This window comes from Taudactylus pleione, unplaced genomic scaffold (assembly GCF_031769625.1).
Source record: "Taudactylus pleione unplaced genomic scaffold, aTauple2 ptg000122l, whole genome shotgun sequence".
Classification (NCBI taxonomy): domain Eukaryota; kingdom Metazoa; phylum Chordata; class Amphibia; order Anura; family Myobatrachidae; genus Taudactylus; species Taudactylus pleione.
Window position 1 is genome coordinate 82,003 of NW_028284524.1, and position 25,617 is coordinate 107,619.

The 25,617-nt window shown below is 44.3% G+C and overlaps 2 protein-coding genes across 5 annotated transcripts in view; both read left to right on the forward strand.

Moving 5' to 3' along the window:
• LYPD6 (LY6/PLAUR domain containing 6) overlaps positions 1-25,617 on the forward strand; it is a 97,693-nt gene that overhangs the window by 63,942 nt on the left and 8,134 nt on the right. For all 4 annotated transcript variants that reach the window (XM_088472390.1, XM_088472392.1, XM_088472393.1 and 1 more), the window contains exon 5: positions 23,609-23,739. In XM_088472390.1, coding sequence (XP_088328516.1) covers positions 23,609-23,739 — 131 coding nt within the window. The remainder of the gene's footprint in view (positions 1-23,608; positions 23,740-25,617) is intronic.
• On the forward strand, positions 16,668-17,644 carry LOC148523991 (uncharacterized). The gene has a single exon (XM_088472389.1). It carries the CDS (start codon positions 16,700-16,702, stop codon positions 17,642-17,644), a length of 945 nt encoding a protein of 314 aa, XP_088328515.1. The 5' UTR covers positions 16,668-16,699.

Below are 25,617 nucleotides of genomic sequence, written 5' to 3' on the forward strand. Positions count from 1 at the left end.
GCGGAGCCATGGGTGTTGCCCAGCTCCGAGGTTGAGCCCAGGCACAGGGGAGTCACCACTCCCCCTTGCCATAAGGGACAATGTTAAACGTGCATGAGGCCAGCACATGCACAGCTCATGCACTTAAATTGATTGGTTAAGGACCACAGGGCGGACTTACCCCCTGTGGCACTGTGCCATGAGGGAGCATAAAAGAAGGGCTTGTGGGCTCTGAAATGTATATATTCCTTGTGGATCCTTTGTGGATGTCTGCTGTTGTATCAACTATGCTGTAAATCCCTTCACCCAGAAGGAGGAGTCTTTTGCAAGACTATTGAGCAATAAACGCCTTTTTGCCATTACTTCGATTGCATATGTACCCTGCGACCAACAGAATTGCGCCAAACACTATTCCGTTCTCTGGCTGTTCTGGAGTGAGCCCAAGTGTCTCCAAGTTCAAGCCCTCTACCAAGCTACCGTGCAGACCTGGTTCATTGTGAGGGATCAGGAGGAATTAGCCGACACCAATCAGGGGGTGTGGCTGCAGCTAGTGAAACGTATACGCAGCAGAAGCGGTTCCAGGTGCCAAGGTAGGAGCCTGATTATACGTAATAAGCAGTTCCAAACACGATGGTAGAGTTTGGTGGTGGCAGCATCGTTACACACTCACGGCGCAGTGGGCGGAGTCAGTGACAGGCGGTCACTGACGGTGAGTGGGAGCCTGAAAGCGCTAACCCGTGACCAGGGCCAGGCTAGACGAAAGGTGCCCGGTCACAACTGGTGGCATAGTGGTGGGATAATCCCAGGCGGCTTTTCGGTCACCCGACGAGAGAAGCCGAGTTACTCAGGAGAGGAGTAACTGCAGTTCAGGAGAACGTGCAGGATGACTGATTACAGCGGAATGGAGTTGCATCAGACGGTCGAAAGTGCAGCCGGTGTAACAACGGACGCCCCTCAGAACATGGTGAGAGCAATAAGTCCCGCCCCCTCTCGCAGCAGTTATGTTTCCCAGCATTCCACAGCATGGCAGGGATCCAAACGAATGGATACCTTAGCGGATCGGCTAGCGGAATTGGGAGAAAGGGCAACGGAGCAGGAACGTATGCTAATCATTCGGATGTGGCATGACGAGCAGGCACCACTGGCCGTGGTACCCCGAGCACTGTTGCAGACTGCTGTACCGGGATCAGATCGTATCCAGTTTGCCAAGTTTGCAGACAGCAATGGGGACATTAATGGACATTTGCAAGTATTTGAAAGGACTTGTGAACTACATGATTTTCCCAAGCAGGAGTGGGTCAGACACCTAATGCCCACACTGCACGGAGAGGCCCTGGAGGCCTATCGAGGAATGGCCACCGAGTACTGCGGTGACTATGACGAAGTCGTAAGGGCCCTCCTACAGCAATACTTTGGCACTCCTGAGTCCTACAGGAAAAAGTTCCGGGACTTGCCCAAGAACCCTACCAGCACCCATGAGCAGTTCGCCACCCAGCTGAGGCAGTACGTGGTGAAGTGGGTGAAGGAATCTGGTGCCACAACCTGGGACACACTGATTGATCTGCTGTGCCAAGAGGAGTTCTACCGCAGGTGCGCCCTAGAGGTGAAGGAGTGTGTGCTAGACCGGGAGCCACTCAGCTTGAAGATGGCCAGCAACCGCCCTGCCCTGTCCCTGCAAATCATCAGAGACCACCGAAGCCCCAACTGGACAAGAAGTGCTACAGCTGTGGTAAAATCGGACATCTGAGGATGAACTGTCCCACACCCCAAGCACCCCAGACTCGTGCCCCAAATCCGAGTGCTGGAGCCCGGCTTGCTTGCCTGACCCGGGGAGGTGAGCCCAAAGAGACTGTTCCTACTCCAGCCAGTCCAATGGAGTGTGGGGAGAATCAGGTGAACTCTACGGAGAGAGTCACCTGCATGGCCAAGGGGCCACCCCAAAATATGTGATGGCACCTGCAGACGGTCCAAGTGGGGCCCCTGCAGGGACAAGGATTAAGAGACTCTGGGGCCTCAATCACTGTTGTGAGCCCCTGCCTAATTGATCCTGCCGCAGTACTGCCAGGCCGCACTACCAAAGTGACCGTGGCAGGCGGAATGGAGCGTGAGGTACCTGTGGCGAGAGTCTACCTGGTTTGGGGAGCTGGCCCAGAGTTGAGGGATGTTGCCGTCATGGATGGCCTTCCAACCAATGTGGTCCTGGGGAATGACCTTGGTGGTGGAATCGTTACTACGTTTGCTGACGCCATCGCCTGGAGTCAAGTTTCCAGATCACAGTCTACAACATCTGTACCAGAGCAACTCAGCCCAGAGGAAAAGACCACAGCGGCTAGACAACTGCCAGCGCAGCCTACCACAGCATCAACCAGCCCAGAGGAAAAGATTACAGCGGCTAGATCAGCATGACTACCCAGCATGCCTTTTGCCTCTGGTATGCCTACGTCCCCTAGCAACGCAGAGGATGTTGGTTCCGGCTTGTTGGATCTGTGAGGGTGCCCAGTGATGCTCTTGTTCCTGGTGGTTTGCCAACTCCAGCAGTGAGTATGAGTGACCACACTGACTTCCCTTTGACTGACCCTAGCGATCCCAACCCATATCCCCCTGTAGACTGTCCCTACTTAGAAAGAAGTGAGGGTCACCGACAGAAGTTCAGGAAAGCTCAGCTTGCTGACCCACATCTGGAAGGCATATCGTGCCAAGCTGGCAGCGGCCTTTCAGGGATAGCGGCAGTGAGTGTGACCTGGCAGGAAGGGTTAAGATACAGGGTAGCCAGGAAGGTAGAAGGGGATAGGCCAGTTAGGGAGCAAGGTCCCCTGCTTGTGCCAAGTAGATCGGGGAAGACACGCAGCCTACCCGTGGTGGATGCCACACGGAGCTCACAGGCTGGTGATCTGTCCGCCATCACTGTGGAACAGGTAGCGGACAAGGTGGTGAGAGAAGGCCTAGGTGACAGGGCAGGTTCCCCTAGTCATAGGTCGTTGGAGGAGGATTGTAGGGCAGGTCTGATAGGTAGTACAGACAGAGGGGAGACGGGTCGGCCCAGACCAGTGGAGGTAGAGCCAACCAGAAACTGTCCCCAGACCACAACCCCAAGGCAGGTACTGACCTTAGAAACTGTAAGGCCCTACGGACGAGTTGTCCCTGACTTTAGTACTAGACGAAAGGCGCCAGGTCACAGAAGCTCATAGGCTTCTCTGGGTAATGCCATCAGGAAGATGGCATTACCCACCGCAACTAAGTCCCGGAGTGCATCGCATTACGGGGCTTGGTGCATATGAGAAATGCAGTCAGACCCGCATATCGGGGGTTTAACCGCATTTCTCCCCTTCCTGCATCTCGCCCATAGACTGTGCCTTGAGGGCTGAATTTAGGAACCACTTACCTACTGCATCATATGGGAGGACGAAGTGATCATTGATTCCAGAATAGAGAGATATCTATCTCTTTCTGTTCTGGTGATGATCAGACAGTACGTGCTAGGAGGGCACATTGTTTGAAATAGGGGACTCCCTTCTTTCAAATGACCCGTGCCTCTGTGTTCATAGGTGCCAGGATGAATGAGATTGTGCACATTGACTGTCCTTCCCCATCCACATGCTATATTAGTATTTTGCAGTGCGGGTTGATATTGTCATGTGATCACTAAAGTACCACATCATTTGAAAGAGGGTCTCTCTTCTTTCAAATAAGTGTTCCCTGAGTTTATTGAAGCCAGGAAGGGGAAGAGCCCACATCCCTGGACTACAGAATGATTTCTCCAGTGCAGGTGTTCTCTGGTGATCACATCATGATCTCTTTCATATGAGGGTACCTGGGAGCCTGTGGGTGCCGGAATGGCTGAAAATAGATCACTTGTATTACTTTCTCCCCAATTTACAGAGTTGTAAAAATGTATACAGTGTTTTCCCTGGGAGGTATCTCGTTCTGGTGTGATGACATCATGAAGACCCAACAAGCAGTGGCGTAACTTAATCCCAGGTGCCCAGAGGCAAGATGAATGTTGGTGCCCACCTCCCCAGCACCTATGCCAGCCCCAGCTGCCGCCCCCCTATGCAGTTCCCCCAGTAGTGGTCCCCCTGTGCAGTGCCCTTTGTAGAGGTCCCCTTATGGAGTCCCGCCTATGTAGTGCCCCCAGTAATGATCCCCTTATGCAGTACCTCCAGTAGTGGTCCCCCTTTGCAGTGCCCCAGTAGTAAGGGCCCCCTTAGTGCCCCCAGTAGTAAGCCTCCTGTAGTGCTCCCAGTAGTAAGCCCCCTGTAGTGCCCCCCAGTAGTAAACTCCCTGTAGTGCCCCCAGTAGCAAGCCCACAATAATGCCCCCTGTAGTAAGCCCCTGTAATGCCCCCTGTAGAAAGCCCCCAGTAATGCCCTCTGTAGTGATCCCCCAGTAATGCCCCCTGTAGTAAGCCCCCTGTAATGCCCCCTGTAGTAAGCCCTCAGTAATGCCCCCTGTAGTAAGCCCACTGTAATGCCCCCTGTAGAGAGCCCCCAGTAATGCCCTCTGTAAGGCCTGATTCAGAGTCGGACGCTCTGACCAGAGTGCTCGCTCTGAATCAGGGCCCTCCTCCCTGAAAATGGAGCGGCCTCATGGATGCTCGCATAGCTGTGGGTTACCACCCACAGCTGTAGCGAGCGTCCATGATGATGGTCGCGATGGTCAAGACCATCGCGACCATCGGACTTGCGACGAGACCCTGCGGTAGGGTCTCGGTGACCACAAGCCCTGGAGTGATTTTGGCTCTATCAGAGCCAAAATCACTCCCACTGACATCACTACTGATGTCAGTGGGGCCGGCCTCAGACGGTAGGCATTCCCATGGGAACGCCTCCGTCTGGCAGCCACGCCCCCGGCACGCCCACCAAAGGGGGCGTGCTGTCATTCACCATCGACAGCACGCGTCCTTTGTGCGAGACCCATAACGACGGCTTGGCCGTCGTTATTTGGGTCTCGCGCATGAGCACGACGGAGCTCCCTCCGTCGTGCGCATGCGCAATTCGGCACCATTGACCCGCTTGCGAGCGTCCTGCGCTCGCGAGCGGGTCTGAATCAGCCCCTAAATCCCTTAATCATGTGCCTGTGTTATTTTTGTGCAAGATGAAAATGCACAATTCTCATGTTCTATGCTGTTCTTACCAAAGAATACATATCAGCTGGTACCGGTGAGAAGTAGCTAAGATCCCATTTGAACACAAATAATTGAAAATCCTGTGTATTATACCAGGCACAGTTATTAAGTGACAACATATTTTGCAGCAATGTGGAAAATTAAAAATCAATCAATAAATAGTTATTTGCAGAAAAAGAAACAAAAATACACCGTAACAAATACATTTGTTTTACTGGAAAAGAATTGTGTAAAGCTTTGTGAAGAAATGTACCATTGTATATACTGTAGTCCCCTTTACAGGTGGCTGACATGACCCTTATATTTGCCTCAGGGCCGTAACTAGGGTAGTGCGACCTGTGCCATGGCACAGGGCACCGCAGGGCATGGGGCGCTGTTCGTGCCTGTCAATTTTCTGTTAAAATAATCGGGGGGAAGGGGCGAAAAAGTCTAGTTACGGCTCTGAGTTGCCTTCTACATTGTGTTAACCTTTAATTTGGAAACACATATTTTATCAATAGAGCACATACAACCACAGTGATGTCTCAATGGAATAAGAATTTTATAGCTTTGTAATAAGCAAAAAACACCTAGAATTACATGTTTAGTCGGATAAGTACCGGTATTTGAATGCTAGTCAGTTATGTCAGCAATACTAGCAACCTGTTTCTGCTGATAGCCTGCAGTCAATTTATATGCATCTGCTCATAGAGTTTAATATACCTGTAGTGCAGTGATTCCCAAACTGGGTGATGCAGGGCACTTGCAAGGATGCCACAGGTTGGTGGTCTAGGACCATATGAAATTATTTATGTTCAATGTGATAGGCAAAACCAGAGCTTGTGGCTGCCAATCATGACATATTATTATTATTATTATTATTATTATTATTATTATCATTTATTTATATGGCGCCACAAGGGTTCCGCAGTGCCTCACAAAGTACATTAACAAATGAGCAAACTCGTAAAACACCGACTCACAGTACAAGACAATACAGAATAAGAACATGGTTTATAAACATTGCTGCAGCGATCATAACACTCAAAAAAGCAGCAGGGCGTCAGCTATCAAGTTTTAAGTGCCCTTGTGGAGAGTTTTGAGTAGATGATCGTATGAGTGAGGGAAGGAAAAGCACATAAGGGAAGAGGGCCCTGCTCGTGAGAGCTTACATTCTATAGCGGGGGGAGACAGACAGGGGTGACACAGATAGGGTAGACAGTCAGGAAGAAGCATGTAAGCAGCAGGTTAGGATGAGACATATGTAGACAAACAGAAGGTGTGGTGTATAATTTCTGTTGTTTTTGTTAGATGTTAGAAATAAATGAATGTATGTTTCTGATAACCATCTCCTTGGTGTAACAAATGACTAATATTATTGATTGTCACTATATCAGATAATCAATACACAAATGTAGTGAGGTGTTGGTGATGTTCAGTCCAGTGACTAAAACTACACTGGCAGGGGTTATTATTATTATTATTATTATTATTATTATTATTATTATTAAAGTACTCCTTATTTGTATATTGATGTTGCTGGCATTAGGGATGGGCAGCCAGCAAAGGAGTGGGAGAAGGAGAATCCAATAGTTTATTGGTTTGTGTATAGCCTTGTGTGACTTTTACTCATTCGATTGTTTTATTGAGCCTGCTTCCTTCTGTGATTCCCCAAAGGTTTGTTTCTTTTGTCGCTCTTGGATACAGTACAGATCAGTGCTGTGCATTGAGGGCTTGTATCAGAGATGTACGTTTACTCAACGGTTAGCGCACATCTCCGTTTTCCGAGAGGGACGATGCCAGGGTTTGCGTCGGTGGACCAGGACCTGGCCAGGCTGTGATAAGCTTCAGCTTTGCAGCCTGGCCAAAGGAGCAACCATCGCGACTGATGGTCGCGATGCTGATCCCAGGCTGCGACCTCGGTCACAGCCCTGGGATCGCAGATGCAGCAAGGAGGTGTCTGTTTCCTACAGACACCTCCTACTGCATTAGCATTTTGATGGACGGAATTGCACAGCTGCTTGTATGTGGCGCTGCAATTCCGTCCATCTCTGAATCAGGCCCTGAATTTGGTGATGTTCACAGGACAGTTATATGTTGCATCCCAGGACATGAAAAATAAACAGCTCAGTCTAACGCAGTGACCAGCGACTGGTTGCACTACAGCTGCATTTGGCCCTACAAGCCTTCACCTGTGGCCTCATGCTCCTTCCTGTTTTATTGTTAGATTTGTGTAATGCTTGTTTAATATGCCTGCTAATATGTTATAAAAGATAGTTTTCATTTTGTATGATCACATATATTGTGTTAATTCATTACTGAGATTATGGGTAATTTTTAGCCCTATTGAAGAGTAGAGGGTCAGCTATGCGGCCCATTTAGTGTATTAGGATTCCTATCACTGGCCAAGAGGATATAGATGTTTTTAAGAAATGTCATGCTAATTACTGAGTACATATATGGCCTGATGCTAAATTGAACGTACTCCTGTTTACAGAGTATATCTTGCATGTTTTCACACTGTACATAGGAAACTCAGTCGCATCTCTACTTTAAGGGTAGCCTAACTGGTTGTAACTGGGCGTTTGCACGTAGTCTAAGCTTAGCATTCCAAGCATATCTCCACTTGTGGCTGTAGAGGAGGACTAGACTATAACAGTGAGTACTCACATAGTAGAAGCTCAGTGAGAGCGTATCGACAGAACTGCGGGCTACTCGGAGTTGGAAGGAGGCGTAAATACGCCTGTTTTTAGGTGTGTCATTTGCACAGACTGGTGCAAGTACAGACTGGTGTAAGTGGACTATGATGATGATGACTGCTATCAAACCAAATGGATAGATGCAATCCGCTTGCATAAATGTGTACAACTCTGCTTATGGGCAAAAATTTGCATTTAGCTCCATGCACACAATACACCAATTACAGTATGGCCGGCTTGTGCGCCTCAGGCCATAGACTGCAAGAGGAATTTGGTGAGCATAGACGGAACAAGGAAAAACAGGCTTTGTTGAAGGCATACACTATAACTCCAGTTCATGTGAATACAGTTAAAAAAAACTGTACTTCAGGTCTGCACAGTAGAAGAGATGGAAGATGTGAGGGAGTCTGTAGATTCTAATCAGACGTTAATCTGCACAACACAATATTTTGATATCCACTTAATGTCTCCGATCAGATAACACATTGCTTATATTACATGAGGTTTACTCAAGGGCAGGACAGATAAACTGAAGCTAGTATTGTATATAGTTATAGTGTATCATTCTCTTAAATATCATCCATCCAAGTCTCTACATCCCACACTTGCCTTACTGTCTATTCCAGCTGCACAAAAAACACTGTCTGTGTATTTTATTCCCATGGCCTAAAGCCAAAAAAAAAGTTTTTAAGTCAACAGCAAAACCCAATTAATAGAAATGTGGTAGCTTACTAAAACATCCAAAAAGAAAAAGCATTGGTGCTAGTTATCAGTTATCTAGTGCAGTCTAGAAAACGATAGCTACAATCTTTGTGGATGTTTTAGTTAAGTCTACCCCAGTGTCTCCTGCTTGTGTTCCACTCTTTTTTAGATAATACAATTCGCAGCAGTTAGATGGGGATTTTTAATTGTTACTGTACTTGCCAATTATTTTATTCAAATTCACATTTTTTTACACCCTGCAGCTTTAGTTAATGTGAATCACAAGAGTGTAATAAAATAACTTCTTTGAGCTTCATTAATGCAAAATATTAAAATAAGCTACTTTGCCAGTGTCCAAAATGAAAATCCACTTGAAATAATTGTAAAATGTTTTAAATATAAGCTGTTTAGCTTACTATATGCTGATAGAATGCTGTTCCATTAATACAAAGAAGAAAGAATTGTTGTGTAGATGCACTGATATTAAAATATAACTTTAACTATTTGTTTATTCTAAAAAGTCCATAAGTGATTTGATAAAACTGAATATTTAAACTACAGTAAGTGTGTAAAGGAAAGAAATTAGGTGGATTAAAAGAGACAAATGAGCCGCACGGGGCTCATGCAGTGACCTTATATTGTATATAGCTCTTTGAGATATTGTCTTTTGTATATGTTCACAAACATATATTAATGTATGAGTATTTATAAATATTTTTTTTTCCAAATAACAGTGTATAATGCTGCCCATCCACTAGGCGACTAAATCTAGCGATTGAGTGATAACGACCGTCTTTATCGCTCAATCACTTGGTAATCGCCTGCAAATCGGGCAGTAAAATGTTAAAAACGACCAGCGATGCACGTGCCCTTCGGTCGTTTTTAACATCTATCATCGCCTGAACATGATGGTCAACCTGACGACCGCCGTTCGGGGATGTTTGATCTGCATACACTGAACGTCTGAACGTTTAGTGTATGCACGTCACCCCTAGGGCGTCCCCGCATCTAGTAGTGGATGGGCAGCTTAAGTCTTTATTTCTCAAAATATTTATTCATGGCACCATGATTCAAAAAACATTGTTAATAAAGCATAAGATTCTCTGAGTAGAGCCTAATCCTTCCTCACACCTCTATAAAGTGGTGATATAATTGTATCCTTTGTAGGAAGAATATGTTGATTAGTGGCAACAAAATGACAAATTCAAAATTCCACTTTCATAGTTTCAAAGAGGGTTACAATGAATAATTTTACCCCTAGTCTAAAGCCTAACCCTAACCCTCTGCCAAGTGCCTAACTCTAACCCCCAACCTTAAAAATGTTGAAAAAGCATGTGTCGACTATTTGTGTGTCAACTATTTCTCTTGTCAACCTTTTGTGCCTGTCGACTTTTTGATAATGTTGACCTATTGCCTGTCGACCATCTGATGCCGACTTACCAACCGTCAATCTTTACATTGTCGATCTTCTATCCGGATACCGATTGGCAATACAGTAAGTTGCTGGTTACTGCTCCCAGCCAGGATCACCACGAACCTGATCATTGCTCATCTGGCCTGGTGACTTGCCTTATATATAAAATGTATTGGTCTGTTTGTTTGTACTGAATGTATGTTTGTGTGTCATGTTATGCATTCAGACACCTGCACAGATTGGATTAAAGCAACATGAGGTGGTCCAGTAGGATCTTTTCTAGGTTTTTGGGGAGTTAGGGTCCAGTACGAACCTCCCGTTGGTGTACGCTGGGCAGAACTTTGACCCAGGGAGCCTGTTCTGGGCCTTCTACTTGATGGATTTGGATGAACACTACACAGATTGGTGGCAATTGCTCTGGGATGCCTAATGGAGTGGTTGGGGTTCCGGTTGGACCTCATGATGGAGTGCGCTGGGCAGACCTTTGACCCAGGGAGCCTGTTCTGGGCCTTCCACTGGATAGATTTGGATGACATCACATAATTTGGACAAAAAATTCACAGAATGGTAACATTGGATCCCAGAAGACATACAAGGGGTTGAGGTCCCAGTCAGACCTCCCGATGGTGTACGCTAGGCAGAACGTTGACCCGTGGAGCCTGTTCTTAGCCTTCCACTGGATGGATTTGGACGAAACTTCACAGAGTGGTAACATTGGATCCCAGAAGACATACTAGGGGGTTGAGATCCTAGTCGTATCTCCCGTTGATGTACGCTAGGCAGAACTTTGACCCACGGACTCTGGGTAGAACTTGACCTCTGGGAGCCAGTTCTGGGCCTTTCAAATGATGGATTTGAATGAAAACTATACAGAGTGGTGGCAATTGGTCTGGGGTGCCTAATGGAGTAGTTGGGGTCCCGGTGAGACCTCACAGCAGAGTGTGCCGGGCAGAACTTTGACCCAGGGAGCCTGTTCTGGGTCTTCAACTGAATGGATTTGGACATCATCACATAATAAAACTTAATAACTTGAAGATTTGAACCCGGGCAACGATGGTCACTTGAGCTAGATTTTTCTTAAAGAAGCTTGAAAAAGATTTTGCTGATAGAAAATACAGATCCTTGGTAATATTATAATTCCCTGAAAGTGACATTTGTATGCAGTTAGGATGGCGGCAGTAGGGGGAGCTTCATTTATTTATAAATTTTCCTTTTCCAGACTAACACAGGATATATCAGATTTAGGGTTGTGGGAGAGGTGTGACAAGCAAATGGGGACTGTGGAGATGGATTCCAAGGACCTATTGTGACAGCTAGAACAGAGATTGTCAGCTAAGGAGGGGGGGATCAATAAGGAGGAAAAAAGAGGGAGTACTGGGAGTAAATAGAAAGGTAAAGAAGAGAGAGCTGGAGATATAGGATGGGGTCAAAGGAGAGCTGAGGGGATAATGCTGTTTGGTTTTGGGAGAGAGACTGAGAGTCCTGGATGGCGAAACAGGCAGCTCCTCAGATTTAGTTTTACCTCTCTGCATGCAGTACCTGACCTGCTATTTTATTTGCTCTGAGCATATCAAAGTGCATTGGTGCATAATTAAGGACAAGTGGTTAAAGTAATAGTAATGTCATCATTAATGATGCCATGGACTGTGTATTCCTCCATATCAGTGGGATTATACAGTGTTGTAGCTATTCTATTGTAAAGTAGCTGGGGTAGTTCCTATGTTGCATGCTGGATTAAGTGGTACACATGGAGAGAGGAGAGTATATATGATCTAAGGGATGCTGTTGTGTGCTGAGGCACAAGGTTGGCATTGAGGTCACAGACTTACAATGCAGAGAGGTCAAGAGGTTATAAACAAGATAACAGCAGCATTTAGTACACTTCCAAACAAACTGGTACATTGTTAGATGACAATTACAAACTTTTTCCCCTTTAGATTGAAGCCCAAGGAGTGTGCCCCAATTACCCAGTCCAGTACTCAGTATGTGCTGGGGGTATGGGTCTTTGGACTTTCTTAAAAGTAGGACACTGTTTTTCTCCTTCCAAGAGACATAAGGCCCCTTAAGGGGAAAATTGTCAATCCCCTTGCCAAAGCTAGGGGAGCTCCTTGAAATTCTCGACCACAGGACCGCTAAGGCTTCTTAGGGACAGAGGTCTTCAGGCCAGTCTCTGCTGCAAGGCTTTGGTGGGCCCCATTCTCCCCATGGTTGGCCCAAAGCTTTCCATTGGGGAACTGGATCTTCAGCTCTCCCCAGAAAGACGGAACCTGCTCTGACAACTTGGCCAGATGTATACACACACTAGCACATAGCACCTTGACCTTAGCCAAGGTAGATCTGCAGTTCAGAGAAGAACGGACACTACATTTGATCTTTTGACTAAAGTTTGAAAAATGATGAACAGGGTAATCAAAAGAGACTGTAAAATGTAATGCATAAAACTAAGGGAGTCTTAGGGGTATATTTACTAAAGTGCAGGGTTTTTAGAAGTGGAGATTTTGCCCATAGCAACCAATCAGAATCTGCTTAGCATTCATCTAGCACCTTCTAAAAGATAATAGCTAGAATCTGATTGGTTGCTATGGGCAACATCTCCACTTCTAAAAGCCCACACTTTAGTAAATATACCCCCTAGTGTCTCAAATACCAAAAACAGAATTTCTAGGCTACAGAAGCTGTTGAGGACAAACAAGCAGTATACCCCATGCAGAAGTAATTGCTAGTACATGTTTATAGCTGTGTATGACACATAACTGGATATTAATTTGTCCCAGGACAAGCTGTAAAATATGTTTGCAGCAAAACGAACCCAAGGGAAGAGGAGACCTTTTTATTTATGGTATTTCACTGAAACTTCAGGAACAGATATTCATTCCTGCTATCTTTAGGGCACAAAACCTCCTGCGCTTGATTTATCCAACTTTCACAGTAAATCTTCAGTAAGGTATGCTGGGAAGGTACGGGGACAGCAAACGACACTTTTGATCTGTACGTCAGATGCAACTACTAAAATATAGGCTGCAGGTTATAGTAGTGGTTTAGTTCTTGTTCCAATCCCCAGTGATTCTATGGAGGGTTTCTTGTGAGCCCCTCAGCCCGGCACACAGCCAATGGGGGGCGTGATCAGTGTGATCGCTCCCCCCATAGGCATAGGAGACTGCTCCAGCTGCTGCTTAGTAGCTGTGAGCAGCCTCCCACTGCAGCCCAGCACACAGAAGCGTGTGCGGGCTGCTGTGATGTAGAAGGGAGGGGGGGGCGGTGCCGGGCCCCTCCAGCAAGCCCGGGCACGTGTAATTTGTACCAGCTCCCCCCCTCTCTGCGCCCCTGTTCACACAGTCTATGAGACTAATTTATAGTTGCGCATCTGCACAACATTATTTAATTGACATGCTGCACTTGTACTCAATTTGTGTCCGTGTAAGAGTTGCACTATATTGCAGTTGTGTCTAGAGAGGTGGATCAGGGTGTTAACATGTAAATGCAGTACATTAAGGATGTGCATATTCAACTTAAGTACACCCCTATAACATACATCTTATTTTAGTTACTCAGATCTTGAAATACGTTGCCTATGAGACTTACATTTTGCACCTAAATTTAACTGCTTATAGTTTCGGATTTGGTGATGATGATTATGGCACTGCCGCTCTGCAGTCATGTACAGTACATGCTAGCTAGATAAGGTTACTCAAGATGTGTGCAACTGAAAACACAGACATGGGAATCTAAAGTGTGCAGACGTATGTTTGCTCATACACAAATTGGCCATCTTTACATTTGGCTTTAAATTAGGGATGTGCAGGCTCGGATTAGTTCGGATTTTCCCGCCAAATTTTCCTGAAAGATGATGTTTGTCCATGAAAGATGACATTTTGCCTCTTTCTAAGACCCGATTTTTGGCGGGAAAAACCCAAACTTGGCGGGAAAATCCAAACTAATCCGAGCCCGCACATCCCTACTTTAAATCAGGCCTAATGTGATTGGATGTTGTGTCTTCTAACCAGCATGACTGGCCACCCATACCTGGATAATCATGCTCTAATCTTCTGATGCTTCTTCACAAAGCTAATGTGTGGCCCCTTGTAGAGCCTGTTCCGTTTTTGGTCACTTTTCCTGCAGCATAAGAAGCAAGAGATTTAGAGTTGTGGGAGAGGTGTAACAAGGGAATGGGGACTGTAGAGATGGATTCCAAGGACCTATTGTGAAGCACCTGAATAATTTTGTGTTGCCTGTTCCTATGCTATACATTGTATAGCTTTTCAACAGAGTAGGACTTGTCTGCCCCCATTTATCCCACCACAGTAAATATGTTATTAGTATTATTAACTGGATGAAAGAGCTGTTATATTACTGTTGGTAATTTGAAGATAAACATTTTTCCCTCTGGTGATTTGCCTTCCTTTTGTACTATTCTCCAGCCATATTCATGCCCCCAGTCTGCTGACAGCTCCAGTGATTTATGCCCCACCTGCTGCGTATCTCTCATCACCTCACCTGGCGGCTGCTACTAGTGAGGAGACGACGTTTCAGCGCAGCCTCTGAGTTTTCTTTACTTCTAGGAGGAAAGAGTTTTGCTCTATTGTAAACCCATATTTACCAAACATCAACATCTGCAAAGAATGTGTTTTCTCCGCATGATAAAATGTGTCTGGAAACCACAGCACTGTGATTAATCAATGTACAATAGTTTTCTATTCAGAGCAGATAACATTTGTAAACTATGGTAATACTCAGTTGTTTCATTTTAAGTGAATTTGACAGCAGATTATAATTGCTAGAAGAGTGATGAGATGAAGGACAAAAATTAGGTTAGAGGGTCGAACATCTGGCCCATGGAGTGTAACCCATAATTTCACAAAGCTATGTACCCATATAAACAAAAGTACATTGATAGAGTAATGGTTAGAATGACTGCCTCACAGTAAAGTCATGTATTCGATTCCCACCACAGCCCTAACTATGTGGGTTTCCTCTGGGCACTTTGGTTTCATCTCACACTCCAAAATATGTACTGGTAGGTTAATTGACTCCCAACAAAAAAATAACCCTAGTATTTGTGATAGGGATTATAGATTGTAATGTGAATGGCCAAATATTCTCTGTAAAGCTCTGCGGAATCTGTGTGCGCTATATAAATAACTTGTAATTAATAAAAGTAAGCTCTTTATATCACAAAATCAGGCTTGCTGACAATCTGGCTGCCTCTTCCGGAAGGAGGCAGTCAGCTCGGCACAGCGGGTGGACGTGACGCGTTGTGTAGCCGAGGGCGGGACCAGCTAATGATGTAAGGGGGGAGCAGACGCCAGCGGGGTGTGCGGGCGGGTGGTGCCAGCCAGGAGACTTGCCCACTCTTACGGGGGGCCCAGAGTGACACACGATTTTTGGGAAGCTCCCGGGAATTTCGGGACAGTAGGCAAGTATGCAGAAAATTAGTGTTGTAGGCAGCAGATTTTTTTCAACTTTGTTAATTTAAGGGGCTGATTCAAAGTTGCATGCAAGTCGGCATGCACGGAACTAAATACGGGTATTCACCCAAATGGCAAGTGGCACTAATCTCCGCAGCTTCACCGCCTCTATGAATCCACTTGTCCAAATAGCCATTATTATCAGCTCGCACTTGCAGCAGCTCTATTACGGTGCAAGAGATTAGACAGATCTTTGCGTACACAACTCTGCACAGCCCACAATTCCGCCTACATGCCCACGACACGTCCTCATCCTAATTAGTCTATATGCGAATGCCCCATTACCACTCAGTTATGCCCATTCAGCTGCAGGTAGAGATGCGACTGAGATGGGTGCGCTGAGTTCGGAGCCTGCGCAGTAGATCCATCTGCAGAACTGCCTGCAATTCTGAATCAGCCCCTTAGTGTATTGCTATTTTTTTGTAAAAACATCGGCAGAATATATTTTCTAGTGTTGGCAGCATTGTTGTGAGCACATCGTTGAAATAATTTCCAGCATATATTGTGTAAATACCCCAATCTCTTTGTGCAAATCACTTATCAGACTCGCAGGCTGCCAGAATTCTGACGTCGTTTGTTCTACTTATGCCAGTAAATATTTCTGTTTGAATGATAGTTTTGTGTGTTGGAAACACACAGTTGAGAGATTTGTCAGACAGCTTGTATTAACACCACTCTGGGTTCTGTGTTAGTTTGTAGGGAAGGCTTTGAAATGTTTTGTTTTGTTTCAGGGTTGGTTGACATCATGGTGAGTTGAGATCATCAGAGTTGATGACTCTTTTTTGTGAAAAGTTTTCTGGCTGCAACAAGTATCTAAAGCAGTGATGGGCAACAGGCAGCCCCCAGCCTTCACTTTGACGACCGTCAGCTCCTTACTGCTTTGTTGTCGTATTTGTTTGTTATAGCTTGTAACCAGGGACGAGCTGAGGCAATACTTGGCATTTGCAGCACGCCGCAGGTGGGAAAATGGGTGTGGCCATGTGTCATGAGGGTGTGGTTTCGCAGAACTCCCCCTTCTCAGAATGCCAGCCGAGCAGAGGTCTGCGAGGCGGAACTGCTCGGCCAGGCCTTCAAGAGGTCAGATCTGCGCTTCAGAAGAGACAGATGGCCAGTCCACCCCTGCTTGTAATCTTGTTTAAAATACTTGCTAATAAATATTATGGATAGATGTCTTAAAGGGATTGATTTAGACTTCCAGGCTCCGCCCCCGTGAGAGATGACTGCAGTCTGAGACAGCTCCCTTATAGCTGCAGCTTTTACACTGCTCCCAGACCTCCTGAGGGTCTGAAAAGTCGGGACTTTGCCACCGCTATTGTAAGGAACATTTTGGCTGTGCATGGAGAAGTATTTTACACCTCTCATGCCCCCTAAACAGCAGCGCCAGAAGCAAGAAAAGGTGAGGGGTGAATCAAAGATGGCCACAACTCACACACAGTCACCACACCCAGCCGCCTCTCCCTCTTCCTCACAGGCTGCTTCTAAGGCCCTGGAAACCCCTCCTCATGCTTTAGCCACTTATGCTGACATAGTTCAAGCTATTAAAACATCCATGGCTCCTCTGATGCAGGAACAAGCTGAGTCTTTTAAGCAAGCACTCCAGGAAGCTAATCACAATATACTGCAGCTTACACAGAGGGTGCAATCTAATGAAACTAAGGTGGGGGAGGTTTTCCATGATGTTTTTCTACTGAAGCAACAACATGATGCCTTACAGAAAGAACATTATCAAATTCTTAACAAGCTCGCTGATTTAGAAAACCGCTCAAGGAGAAACAATTTGCGCATAGTCGGCCTCCCGGAGCCACTTAAAGGTGATGCACTTACTCGTTTTCTCACCACCTCTCTGTTGGATATGCTTGATATACGGGACTCCTGTGGCGACATTGTGATAGAACGTGCTCACCGTATCGGCCCACTGCGAGACAACCCGGAGGTTCGACCTCGAGTGACCTTCTTTTGCTGTCTGAATTTTCTCCACCGTGAGGCAATATGGCAAGCTTCCAGAAAGCATCGCACGCTTACATGGCATGGTCGCAAGATCTTCATATTCCAGGACTATTCGGCAGAGGTCACAAGAGCCCGCAAAGCTTTTAATCAGGTGTGTGCTAACCTGGTTAAGGATAATCGCCGCTTTGCCCTGCTGTTCCCGGCTCATCTACGTATATTTACTGGGGACTCCTCTGTGGACTTTTCTTCTGCAGAGGACGCTGCTGCATTTCTTCGTAAGGAGACTGAAACGGCTGCTGACGATTCTTGCTCCCATATGGACTCTCAGGGCTGACATATAGGTTCTATAAGTTTCATTATCCTCTACCTTTTTTATATTGCCTATTATCACAGAGGTTTAGATCTCTCTATATAGATTGTTCCCGATTTTTGGATCTATGTATGTGATTATTTTTTGCTGTTTATTGATGTAATTGTTTCAATTACTTGAATTATTTATGCCTTACAATTTGTTGTGTTATATTATTGTCGCTGGCGGTGGCGACTGTCCTGACAATATGTTTGCACATTGTTCCACCCACATTGTTTATGTTGATGGCTGGTCTATGTTTATGCATATAGGTGAACTGCTCAGATTTAGCTGCAGCTTCCTGGAGCCTTATTCACTGCTCTCCTATTTGTGTTTACTGATATATTCCATATATACACCGGGAAGTCCTGATTTCTGGCCTGATGGCTTGCAAGGACTCATGTTCCTTGCCCTGGTTTGTTTTATTTTATTTATTTTTTTTCTCCATGTATGGTTTTTTTTTCTCTCTTTTTTTTCTCATTATTACTTTGTACCCCATTTCCCTTTCCCAGCAGCATCGCAGAGTCTCTAGAGCTTTTACTATTTCCAAGTGGTTATCTTATCAGCAATATGTCATGTTTCATAACCTGTAGCTGTATGAACCTTGGGTACATATTTATATATTTTCATGTATTATTTGCATTGTCCCTGGTCTTTTTCTATGCTTAAAATTGCATTATGACTAATCTCAAATTTTGTTCCTGGAATGTGGGGGGCATTAACTCCCCCATAAAACGTAAACGTCTCTTGGCATATATTCGTAAATTGCATATTGATGTGGTTATGTTACAAGAAACTCATTTACTGCCTCCTGAAATTTTAAAACTTAACACCATGGGATTTTCTGTATTAGCCTCGGCCTCTTATAACTCTAAGAAACGTGGTGTGGTTACCCTGATTAGGAAACAATTGGCCCCACAAATTCACTTCTCCTACTAACACCCATTGGGGAGATATACAATCACTGACGTTAGTATAGCAGGTGAGAGGTTTGCAATATGTAATTTGTACGCTCCCAATCATTACTCCAGACGGTTTTTTCAGGTTCTATTGGGTGATTTATGCCCTTGTATGGACTCCTCACTTATTTTTAGTGGAGACTTTAACATGGTTTTCTCCCCTTACATGGATAGACAGCAGCCTCCTTCCAGATACCGTGCTGCCCCGTCCCTAGGCCTCCCTTCCCTGGCATCGGAATTACGCCTGGTAGACGTGTGGCGAGTACTCCACCCTACAGATAGAGAATTCACTTGTTTGTCCGCTGCCCACGCCACACTGTCCCGTATAGACTACACATTACTTTCAGACTCTTTGCTTTCCAGAGTGGATGATGCAGGTATAGAACCCATCGGATTATCCGATCATGCACTGATTTGGTTCACGCTGATTCCTTTGGTAGATACGGGATCCTATAAACCTTGGAGATTTCCTTCCTACCTAGCCAACTCAGTTACATTTCGTAATATGCTGGAAGCAAAATGGTGTGACTATGCAACGAATAATGACGAACATATAGATAACCCGGCTTTATACTGGCAAACCGCCAAATCTGTTCTTAGGGGAGAAATAATCACCTACATGTCTAAATATAGGAAAGATTATTCCAAATTGTACTTAAAGGCCCAGGCAGAACTGACCGAATCATTTAGAGTATTCAAACTTGATTCTAACCCCACCACTCGTGAGGCTTACACACAGGCTAGGGCGCACTTCAGCGGGGTTCTGGATCAGGCTGCTGCTCGCCAGACCTTTCGGAATTGCTGCCACTTTTATAAACATGGCAATAAGTCAGGGAGGCTGCTGTCTAATCTGCTGCGTACCCATTCCACCCCCTCTTCTATTACCTCACTCATGGCACCCTCTGGCACTGTGTCCAGAAAGGGGAAGGACATTGTTAATTCCTTTGGGGAATTTTATACTGATTATATTCTGATCCTGTCATAGATCATGCTCAGAAGCAGGACTTCTAGGATAAACTGGTCTTGCCAGCCCTCTCTCCTGAGCAAGCAGAATCCCTTACTGTTCCCATCAGCCAGGATGAGGTTTCCAATGGTATTAAGGGTTTAAAGGCACTTAAAGCTCTCGGTTCGGACGGATACTCTGGGGAATTCTTTAAAATCCTTTCCTCCCAAGTATGCACTCCCTTGGTATAATTTTATAATGATATTCTTTCTGAAGCCTCTATACCTTTACATTTTAACTCTGCTATACTTAGGGTTCTGCCCAAGTCCGGTAGAGATGTCACACTGCGTGCTTCCTATAGGCCTATATCCTTGCTAGATGTGGACTATAAACTATTCATGAAAATTATCTCTAATAGGATGAAAGTTTTATTACCTGATGTTATTGGTTCAGATCAGCAGACTGGATTTATCTGGGGTCGCCACTCCACTGTAAATATTCGCAAAGTCGACTGTGGTCTCGTCTTGCCCACAGGTTATTATTTCCATGGATGCGGAGAAAGCATTTTACTTAGTCACATGGGATCACCTGTACTATACTTTGATGAAATTTGGTTTTCCTCCTAAATTTATTTCCTTATTGAAAGCTTTAAACACTGCCCCTTCCACCCAGGTATCCAGCAATGGCTTCCTATCTGCTCCCTTCTATGTACAAAGAGGCACTCATCAGGGTTGTCCTATGTCTCCCCTTTTATTTGCGATATCCCTGGAACACTTGGCTGTAGCGCTACTTCAGTCACATAGCTTTACAGGTATACGTATTGGTTCGGCCGAGCTTAAATTGTCACTATTTGCAGACGACATGCTCCTGTTTGTTTCCAACCCCGTTTCGTCTATACCAAGTATTATTTCTCTGTTAGCCCAGTTTGGATCATTTGCAGGGTATAAAATCAATTTACACAAATCAGAATTGATGCCTCTTGCGAATATCACGGCAGCGGATTTGAGGGATCCTGCCTATCAACATTTTCAAGCCTCCCATCCAGCCTCCCATTTCAAATACTTAGTTATTAATATTCCTGTGGTTACCTCCTCCCTATATCGTCTTAATTATACTCCTATTATTGCTTAACTGACTAAATTGCTGGATACCTGGAAGATGCTACCCCTGTCCCTACTTGGTAGAATCACATTACTTAAAAGTGTAGCTTTTCCTAAATTATCTTACTCCATACAAATGCTCCCGATTAGCATGTCACTAGCAAACATAAAAACCTGCACCCAGCTATTTACCAAATTTCTGTGGAGAGATGGCAGACCCCGGTTGGCAGTGAAAAGTTACTACTTCCTAGGTCTCATGGAGGGCTGGGTCTCCCCGATATTCTCACATTTACTAGGGCGGTGCATTTTAGGTATATTGGTGATTGGTTGTTGAACAGGGAAACGTATACCCATTCCCCTACTGAGGTAGCTATGTTTTCACCTTACTCAGCTGCTGCTTTGTTGCATACGCCTAGAAAATCTATCCCAACTCACATATTTCATAATGTCTTATTTCATGATACCTATTTGGCCTGGAGAGCTATTTGCACCAAACTATCTAGACCCTATACCGCCTCGAAGTATATCCCTTTTACTGGTAACCCTATGTTCCCACCAGGACTAGATAACTCTGGCTTTTGCCAGTGGAAACAGAAGGGTATTGCCTTAATTAAGGACATTTTCGACCCAGGTGGGGTTATTCTCCCTTTCTCTACCCTCCATACTGATGCCCATTTTCCACACAGACAATTCTATATGTACCTTCAAGCCACTCATTATGCTCGTTCTCTTCAATTCCCGGTTCATTCCTCTAATTCGCCTGATCCTCTGCACAGTCTCCTATCCTTTCTCGTGGTACACCCCTATAAGACTAATTATCTTACTACAGTACTGGTGGGGAGTTCGCATGACAAGGTATGGAAACATACATTTCTATCATGGAGCAGAGACCTGGCTACTGTCACTTCCATGGACTGCTTGTTGCATACTTATGATGCTACTCTTACATTTTTGCGCTGTTCCTGGCTACAAGAGGTTCACATCAAAACTATTAATAGAGCATATATTTCGCAGGCTCGCAGGAGCTTTATGGTGCAAGGGGAGACGGGTGATTGCTTAAAATGCAGGCGCCCGAATGCTACGTTTTTTCATAATTTCTGGACATGCCCTAAGATCGCAAAGTTCTGGGGTAAGGTAATGATCTTTATTAACTCTATTTTTCACCTAAAACTTTATAGTGATCCGTTGGCCTTATTATGTGCTAATTTCACAAACTGGGATTTGGGCCCTGATAAATCTCGCATAGTCCCATTACTGACTGTCATTGTCACCGTAGCTAAAAAAGTCATTTTATGTGCTTGGACCTCCCCTTCCCCTCCCTTTTTGACCCTGTATTATGATAGACAAGCAGTTTTCCCTGCGCTGGAAGGAGGGGTTACATCCTTTTATAAAAAATGGGGCGCATATATTGAATCAGTGGACTCCCCTACACAAGCTCAGATTTTGAAGGTGTTTGAGACTACCTCATGGTATTTACTAAGACAGTTATCTTGAATGAAAAGGAAATTCTTATGTATTGTATTTCCTTTTGATCAATTGTAAACCTGGATGTTCCTATATATAGTATGTATGCTCAGGGGACAAGCTCTGTACATCACCCTGATATTGACCACGTATTCTCTCTTCATTGATTCTTCTGCAACGCTGCCTTTCTTTCTTCCTCCACCCCCTCCCCTCCTTTTTTCTAATATTTGTATTTTTTGCTGTTATTTTTGTGTTTTTATCCAGATATCCATATGTATTGTTTTACTTTTTTTGGGGGGGGATATTTATAATATTGTTTATGGGCTATTTTTGTACTGTTATAGAATTATTATTCAAACTGGGACTATATTTCTACTTCCCTAATGTATGTTTAGCGTCTGAATCCACACACCAGTTTGCTTTTCCCATGTTACCTTTGTATAACTATTGCACATTGTTATTTACTGTTATTGATATCTGCTTGTAACATTTTCTATTTTTTCTGTCACTTGAAATGTGAAAATCCAAAATAAACAGATCTTTAAAAAAAAAAAAAAAGGGATTGATTTAACTTTACTGAGAATAAGAATGGGGGAGATGTAATAAGCTCTGGAAAATGATATATTGAAGAGTGATAAACTACCAGCCACTCAGCTGCTAACTGTCATGTTACAGGCTGTGTTTCAAAAATGACAGTTAGGAGCTGTTTGTTTGGCAGTTTATCCCTCTTCAATGTATCACTTTCCAGAGCTTAGTACATCTGTCCCAATATTGTAAGGTCCATGTGAAAGTTAGAGAGTCGCCCATGCAGCCCCCAAGGTGTTTCAGGTTGCCTGCCACTGATCTAAGACTTATTATTTACCGCACTTTATAATGAAAGAATTGTATGTGAAGTTTATGATGATCTGTGCTGAAACCTGTATGACTGGTGGGCTTTAAATATAGATATCCGGCAGTGCCTAGATGTCAGTGACACATCCTTAGGCCATACTTCCCAACAAGGGTGCTTCGAGAATCAGGGAAAGGGGTGTGATTGCATCACGGAGGCAGACGTACACTATTTTTTTTTATTTTGCAATTATATATTTTTTTAGTTTTAAGTGCATGGACATATATAAAACAACAGTATACCACAACAAAAAATCTGGAATAAAAAGCACATATAGGCACAAATGCGTACATTGATAAACATTACGATACAGAGAGGATCACAAAATATGAGACCCTTGTATAGCAACAAAATCAAAAACACATAATGCACATCTCAATAAAAAATATAATAATGAGCGATGTACACTATTTTTATGTAACTGAATCTTTGCTTTTATAATTCAATATTTATTAGTATGAATATCCCTATTGGGGGTTTTGATCCAGTTTTATTATTTTTCTTACTATCTTGTGTTTGTATAGTATATGTAATAATAATTTGAGATAAATAATGGAGATATATAATAATAACCTAATATGTTTTTTTTAAAAGATACAAGATATTGTTACTCTCAGCACGTCATGGATGCCTTGGGGGAGAGTTTGTTAGTGAATAAGCGCTGTGCCTCATTGGAGCACTGTCTGAGTACAGGATGCAGAGAAGATGGGCATCAGGGTCACAAGGTATGAATCTACATTATTATTATTATTATTATTAGTAACAGTTGTCAGACTGGGTGTGGTATAAAGGGTCGACAGTATAAAGGTTTACATTTAGAAGGTTGACATCAGGTAGACTAGTTCTGAATGTCAACAGTAAAATGTCTAAGCCGAACCCTAAAAATTATGAAAAAACTATGTATCAACATTTTAGTGGTGACAGGTTAAATGCTGACTTTTTGACTGCGTCGACCATTTAACCCTATTGACCCAAATATATGTCTACAGAATGATGGTCGACCTAATGACCATGTCAACCTTTTAACTGTCTCATTAGATGAAATGGATGGTCCCAGGATCTCCTGATTGTAGTGATGACTTTACATAGCACTTGTATGTCTATTCTGAAAAATAAAATAAAAACTGCATCAACCCCTTTAATGACGATGCTGAAGCTGTTCTCACCCCTGTGCTCAGCATACTTTAACACTTTTTGGGCTGACCACATTCTAAAAATATCGTCAGTCACTTGGTTCTCCAGTGCCCACACAAATTGCGCTTTGTACGCCCACTATGATGCTGCACCAGATCTTCACCCCATGCCTACAACACAGGAGATTGTAAAAATAGCAGTGTGTTATATTCTGATTGGACACCAAGGCATGAGTGCTTATCTATTTGGGTGGATATATTCCCCAATAACTGAACGCCACCAGAGATTAATTTTCGAAATTAAACATGATCATCTACGGCAAGCTTACCGATCTTACATTGTCACCTGTGTGAAAAAGACCTTTTTACATGGTCTCTTGTGGATATGTACACATTTGGAGTTCCCCTTTTGCCTGAACGAGAGGATGCAAATTGAATATGCAAATACTGGAACTGGCTTTTGGGCTGTATACTGTATCCTTATTCCCTGGCTGCATCCTATGGCATTGCACCCCTACATTGCCTGGGAGAGAGCGTACACCATTTGCAAATAGCTGAACTCTTCTTTGGAGTCAGACTGCATTATGCATTATGCTTACTCCTGGGTGGCCTTCTTTTTGCAGTTCCTTTGCCCCATGACCACTTTTCGGGCAGGGGAACTGTGACATGAGCAGGAAACCACCTAGGAATGAGCATAATTCAGTATTTGAAATATGGTGTTTCTTATTTTTATACCTGCAGAGTACATAGTGCACAATGTTAGGGGTGTGGTATAAGAGATAGACAGTAATTAGTTAGACAATGTCTAGATAGACACAAGATGTTAGACAGTCAATAGTTAGACGGAAAAAAGTTAAACACAAACAAAAGTCAGACACATTAAAGTTAGACATGTAAAAAGTTCGACAGGTTCAAAAGGTCGACAGGGTCAAAAGTTCGACATGAAAATGGTCAACAATAATTTATTTTTTTTAGCCCTAATCTTTACCCTAACCCTCCCTCCTGGTGCCTAACCCTAACTGTGGGGGTAAGTGCCTAACCCTAACTCTCCAGTAAGTGTCTAACCCTAAACCTAACCCTAATCCAAAAAAATAAATAAAAAATGTGTCGACCATTTTTGTGTCGATCTTTTTCATGACGAACTTTTGACCCTGTCGATCTTTTGTACCTGTTGAACTTTTTACATGTCTAACTTTAGTGTGTCGAACTTTTATCCTTGTCTAACTATTAACATCTGATGTCTATCTAGACATTGTCTAACTAATTACTGTCTGTACAGGGGCGGATTGGGCCGCCGGGACAGCGGGAAAGTTCCCGCTGGGCTGACCCCTAAACCCCTTTGCTGGGCTGGCCGATTCTGCTGGTTGGGCTGGGCAGGACTGGCACCGACTGCCGGCTGCAGTGCTTCTGGGGTTTACGTTTCGCTATGGAACGCAAAGCTGAAGCTCCAGGCACCACATTGACTGTGCG